The sequence below is a fragment of the Elgaria multicarinata genome, chromosome 6 (genome assembly GCF_023053635.1).
Source record: "Elgaria multicarinata webbii isolate HBS135686 ecotype San Diego chromosome 6, rElgMul1.1.pri, whole genome shotgun sequence".
Lineage (NCBI taxonomy): Eukaryota > Metazoa > Chordata > Lepidosauria > Squamata > Anguidae > Elgaria > Elgaria multicarinata.
This window is the reverse complement of record NC_086176.1, coordinates 73,636,824-73,643,107: the sequence shown is the minus strand read 5'-3', so window position 1 is coordinate 73,643,107 and position 6,284 is coordinate 73,636,824. Positions and strand designations below refer to the sequence as shown.

At 38.1% G+C, this 6,284-nt stretch overlaps 1 protein-coding gene across 1 annotated transcript; it reads right to left on the bottom strand.

Moving 5' to 3' along the window:
* Nucleotides 1-2,392: 2,392 nt before the first annotated feature.
* On the bottom strand, nt 2,393-5,572 carry LOC134400438 (uncharacterized). Its single transcript, XM_063128770.1, has 4 exons — nt 5,363-5,572; nt 5,156-5,272; nt 4,833-5,066; nt 2,393-2,548 (listed from the first exon to the last, which is right to left on the bottom strand). The coding sequence occupies exons 1-4, from the start codon at nt 5,570-5,572 to the stop codon at nt 2,393-2,395; spliced, it is 717 nt and encodes a 238-aa protein (XP_062984840.1).
* Between the last annotated feature and the right edge of the window lie 712 nt (nt 5,573-6,284).

Sequence of the window (6,284 nt, the reverse complement as noted above, 5' to 3'; positions counted from 1 at the left end):
TTAGTAATCTTAATTCCCAAATATTTAATTTTTTCTTTACTTTTCAAATCTGTAACATTCCCTTCCCACTCCTTTTCTTCCTTTTTAGTGTAATTAAATAACATCAATTCCGATTTTGCCCAATTTATTCTTAACCCCATAACTTCTTCAAATTCTTTCAACTGCTGTTTAATTCTTTCCATTTTACCTATAGGATCTCTAATAGTTATTAACGTATCATCTGCAAACATATTCAACTTTATTTTATTACGGCTACCTATCCCCTCTAGATCCCCATCTTCTCTTATTACATTTGCCAACAATTCCGTCACCAATACAAACAGGACTGGCGAGAGGGGGCAACCTTGTCTTGTCCCTCTGGCTAGTCGTATCTTATCCGTAATTCCATCATTTACTACCACTACGGCTGTATTTTGGGAGTATAACTGCTCTATTATTGCTTTAAATTTATTTCCAAATCCCATTTTATTTAGAACCATCTTTAATGCTTGCCAAGCTCACACAAAAGGAAAAAGCTAAAAATGGGATAGGATCAGTAAAAAATAAGCAAGGTAATTATTGTCACATGATGAAGGATAAAATAAAAAAAAATCAGGAATTTTTTGAAGATTTATATAAGGAAAAAGATACCCAAAGGAAGAGAATGGAAGTGTATGTGGATAAATTCTTGAAGAAGGGATTAGAAAAAGAGCATAAGGAAATAATTACCTTGCTTATTTTTTACTGATAATTATCTTATAAATAATTATTGTAATGCAGAGAAGAAATCAAGGATTAATAAAAGTAAATGGTATTTAAGCCAAAGAAAGGGAGGATTGGGACTCCCAAATATCAATTCTTATTATGTAGCAAATAGGTTAAGACACATTGTTGAAGCAATTTTAGGTGTAGGTGATTTAGATTGGACGGAGAAAAAATCAACAAGTAACATAGAATTAAAATTGCATAATGTATTCTTTAAGGAAAGAGGGAAAGGAAAATGGGTTAATGATTTAGATAATCAGTTTTTGAAGTTCCACTGGGAACTCTGGAACAAATATAAAAAGGAACTGCTTTCAAGCAGCTCCTCCTTAACACCAGTGATAATGTTAAAGAATTTTCCTGAAGATTTAAAGAACAGATTAAGTAAAGTTTTAATAGAGAAAAATAAAATTAAACTAAGAGAATGGCTAAGAGGGATGAATACAAGAGAGAGGTTGGAGGAGGTTTTAAAAGATATAAAATTAACGTGGTTAAACTATGGGCAATTGGAACAATGGACTAAAAATTGGGTAAGAGAAAATGGAGAGTGTGGAGAGATGACGAAGTTCGAGAAACTAATAGGAAAAAAAGAAATCGATAAGGGACAAAAATATAGGGACAAAAGGGTTAATGAGTCAATTATATAATATATTAGCTGAGAAAGGATTGTTGGATAGTGTAGGAAAAGTGGTTTGGGAGACTGATTTGAAGATACAGATAGGACAGCAGAGTTGGGAAGGACTATGGAGACAGAGAGTGTTGAGAAATACGTCAGTAAGAATAAAGGAGAATTATTATAAAATTTTATGGAGGTGGTATTTAACGCTGGTTAGATTAGATAAGATTAATAATCAGCATTCAGCAGATTGTTGGAGGGGTTGTGGTGAAAAAGGAACGTATTTACATATGGGGTGGGATTGTAAATATGTGCAAAAGTTGTGGAAGATGGTGTTCTTCGAGATTGAACAGATTGTTGGAATTAAAATAGAGGACACACCAAGGATTGCATTACTCTCACTGCAAGAAGATCTTAAATGTAGTAAAGAAACTAAGGAACTGATAACGACTTTGCTGACGGCTGCAAGGTTAATCGTAGCTAGGAACTGGAAGACTCAAGGAGATTATTGTATTGAAGAATGGTATAAAGAAGTGTGGGACATTGCTATAAATGATAAATTGACATGCAAGATTAAAATGAAAAGAGGTATAGTAAAAATGAATGATTTTGAGGGAATCTGGAAAAAGTTCCTAGAGTTTGTGTTTTCTAAGGGAAGCGGGAAACCACCAACAGAAGAAACTATGAGTTTTTGGAAACAGGAATGAGATCCCGAGGTGGGGGGTGCACTGTTATGTTGAGTATGAATATGTTTAATAGATTAAGCATGAACATATGATATAAAGGGTATTTTATGTTTATGTATTATGTTCTTTTTGTTGTTGTTGTTGAAAAATAAAAATAAAAAATTTAATAAAAAAAAAGAAAAAGAAATTTTAGCCTGGGCTGCTTCCAAATATTTTGTTGACGTATGGGGTCTCAGTAAGCTGGCACTCAAAGCTGACATAGCCTCCTCAGCACATTGCTTGTACTTTTCAAGCACGTCATCTAAATTATCAGAAGCAGAAGTGCCCACTTTCCGTTTTTTAAATGGCTTTAAAGTGTTCCCCGTGAGGTGTTTGAGTTTTCGTTTGGCTTTACCGTGGCCTCCAGGTCTGTCGGCCTTTGATGCTTGGGGCCCCTCATGTGTTGTCTCAGTCTTTGAATCTTGAGGTTTGAGATTCTCATTGGTTGCGTGGTCATCTGATTGTTCTGAAAAAAATAAACATTCAACACTTGCACAATATTTTCATGACAAGATAACACTACCCCCAAAATAAAAATGAAATAACAATCATATTTGCCTTTACCCTGATTTTCAGTATGGGTAGGTTCATGTATGGGGCTCTGGCTCCCTGGTTGAGCGATTTTCTTTTGTTGTGACATTTCACAAACACCCTCTGTAAAAAACACAAGTAGTTTGAATATACAGCAGGTATTCCTCAGGTATTCCTCAAGGACATGATGGGGCTAACCCACATATGACCAGATACAACACAAAAGAGCGTCGGACATTTTTTTTTTACTATGCTTCAAAGGCCAATGGATCCTGTATCATTTGATTATGTTTACAAACTCTTTGTAAACTATTTGAACTGTACTTCTGGACAACCATCACCTAAAACATCACAATACAGAACAACTCTGATTTTACAGAAACTTACCTCTATGTATCACGATTTTGCTAACAAGGAGCTGTTGACGCTTATGGATACACTTGAACTGCGTTCTATGGAGGACGGCTGTAGAATTTTCAATCTTGTGATTAAAGAAGAATTTTCTGATGGAAAAATTAATTTTGGACGTTTATTATCGATTATTCTGTTTGGGTTTTGCTCTTTTAAAGAAACTACAAGCATGTGGGATTCTTATGACTCATGAAAACACAAGACAGATGGTAGAGTTCATGGCAGAATATATCCACAACACCAAGGCACAGTGGATCAGTGAAAATGGCGGCTGGGTATGACTCCTTTGAAGAAATCGGGTAAAAGGCAAACTATATTAGTACTGTATATCCTAACTGAAACTGTTTTACTCTCTTTACCACAGGAAAATGGATTATTCAATGTGGTTAAGGCCGGGAAACCGTCCTACCGCATGGGAGAAAAATGTCTGTCCTTTTTTCTTAAATGTTACACTCTGAAATGGCTGTTTTTTCCTGTATAGAAATTTCAGCTGTGTCTATGAATTAAAATACCTTAAGCCATAAGTGTGGAACTTTTTATTATTGTTACAGTAGTGGCCACTTACCCAAGGCACAAGCATTTTACCCTAGCTCCAATTTAAAGGGTTCATAGTTAAAAAATGTAAAACACCTTATATTTAAGTAAAAGTAACTACCTTCTCATACACATGGCCATATGCTTGGGCTATTTTTTATCATGCTCCCTCAATAGAAAATAAAGAGTTTCTACACCACCACAATCAAAATTAAAATAAACTTGCATTTAGGATTTGCTATTCTCTATATTTAGCAGAGATAAATAAGCTGAAAAATATTTCTTTAGAAATAGAGAGTTGAAGGAAAAGAAAAAATCACTCACCATTTACATGCCGGAGAACTTCAGATCCCTATGGGCACCAAAGATGGTTTCTGCATTGCTCTGATTCTATATACTTTTTGGCTCTGGGCGTTGTCCTTCAGGTTCTAGTTTTGAAGACTGTCATTGGCTGAGACTTCCATCCCCATACAACAGTGTTTAGATTTGCCTCTGGGGTATGCCTTTGTTCATTTCCTTCCCTGACCCCCACCCTGGCTTAGTTGCTTATGCCAGATGCAACCGTGATTAGATTTGCCTCTGGTGAAAGCCAATGTTGACCCCACACTGGCTTAGTTCCTTCTGCCCCATGCAACAGTGATTAGGTTTGCCCCTGATGAAAACCTATGATGACTCCACAATGGCTTAGTTCCTTCTGCCCCATACAACAGTGATTAGATTTGCCTCTGGTGAAAGCCAGTGTTGACTCCACAATGGCTCAGTTCCTTCTGCCCCATGCAACAGTGATTAGATTTGCCCTTGTTCATTTCCTTCCCTGACCCCCACCCTGACTTAGTTCCTTCCATGATGGGATTATGTACCTGTGGTGTGAAATAAAATAAAACTATTGCTTACATAAAGAAATAAAGTTTTCTTTATTTTTTAATTCCCAATGATGCAAAACAATTTAACAATGAAGGAATTTAGACAGAATTTCTAAAAACAGCATTTACAGACGTAAGAAATGACTTATAGGGCCGATCTTTGATTACGCGTTCTACATGCTGAAGAAAGGATTGGTCGATGGTCTTAATAATTTTTTCAAGGTGCATTCGAGGATTTATAGCTCTGCTAATCTCTGTAGTCAGAATTAAGACCTGGTCCACATTCTCTGAGGTCAAAGCAAGACAATTTAGAGAATAACCAATGAGGATAACAACATGCAACACAGGCTGAAACCAGAGTTTTGCACAAAGAATGCGTAGTTTTGTGGAAATGTCATTTTCTGTCCATACTGTACATTCGTGAGAGCTCTGTCCAGGGGCCTGAATTGTACAACCGATACAGCTCTCATACAGATACTGGCTTAAGCAGTGTTTCAAGATGCCATAAATGGTTGCTCTGACAATTCCACGCATAGCTCCTCGACGCTTTCTTGGTAAAATGTGCTGTGTTTCATCAATCGACAGTCCAAGAAGATTTTTCAGGGTGAGATGCGCCGGCTGATTGTTTGCCAATGCTTCAGGAGCCTAAAAGATATTTTAAAACTATTAACATTAAATCTATTTGGAAAACTTTTTAGACAGAACACTGAAAACACACACACATACACACACACCTGAATGTGAATGTTACTTGCAGAAGCCATATTCCAAAGCTCAATAGGTGACGGCGGGATGCTAGTATTGATGCACTTCTCAGGTTCTTCAGCTGTTACAGCCTCTGCTGCTGGCTCCTGGAAATTTAAGGGGAAAATGTAATTTTCTGTAACTCTTACAAGTTGTTTTTGCACATAAATAGGATGCCAGAAAAAAAAAAGTTTTACCTGCATTATAGAGTTTGGTATCGAGATAGAGTCCAACAAGCTTTGCCATATTTGTGAGATCTCCTCATCTTCCTCCTGTGGGGTCTTTGTTGGTGGGAACTGTTCATCGTCAGAGCTGGTGCTGAGATAACGCTTTCTGGGTTTAGGCCTCTCTGGTGCCAGCGGGGTAGACACCTCTATAGGCCTCATCGGGGTGCTGGGGGTTTCCATGTTGTCTCCTGCTTAAAATCAGCAACTGTTCCCGACGGGTTGAAAGTCTGAAAAGCACTGCACACCCTGGTGAATCCTTTAGGGGTTCTGAAAACTCTTCCTATTGGTTGCGGGGCAGGCCATGTGATATTCCTTAGCCAACCGCTGAGAGGCTGTGGGGAGACATGCCTGGACATGTTCCACCGGTCGCCTGCAAAAAGCATCATTTCCGGTCGCCGCAGAAAAAACGTCACTTCCGGCCACGTGGCCTTTCTTTTGACAGGTAGTGCCAGCATTTCTGGGCACATGGTGTTTTGTTATGACAGCTGATGACGTCAGTTCCGGTCATGTGCTGTTTTGTTTTGACAGCTAGTGTCGTCAGTTCCGGTCACGTGCTGTTTGTATTGACAGCTGGTGACGTCACTTCCGGTCACGTGCTGCTTGTTTTGACAGCTAGTGACGTCACTTCCGGTCACGTGGTGTTTGTTTTGGTCACGTGACCAAAACAAAGCCACATGGCTCATTTGCATAAATTTGACAGGAAGTAGGGCCATATACTACTCCCTTTTCTGGAATTTCTAGAATGCTGAGTTGGGTAAGTATAAAACAAACACAAATTGACTTCTCCCTCACTATTTCTCCTCTATAAATTTGGATGGGGAATCCCCTACACAAATAACAAACTCATTCTCTAAATGTGGATCTTCAAGTAGGCAAAATGACATCAATCCAT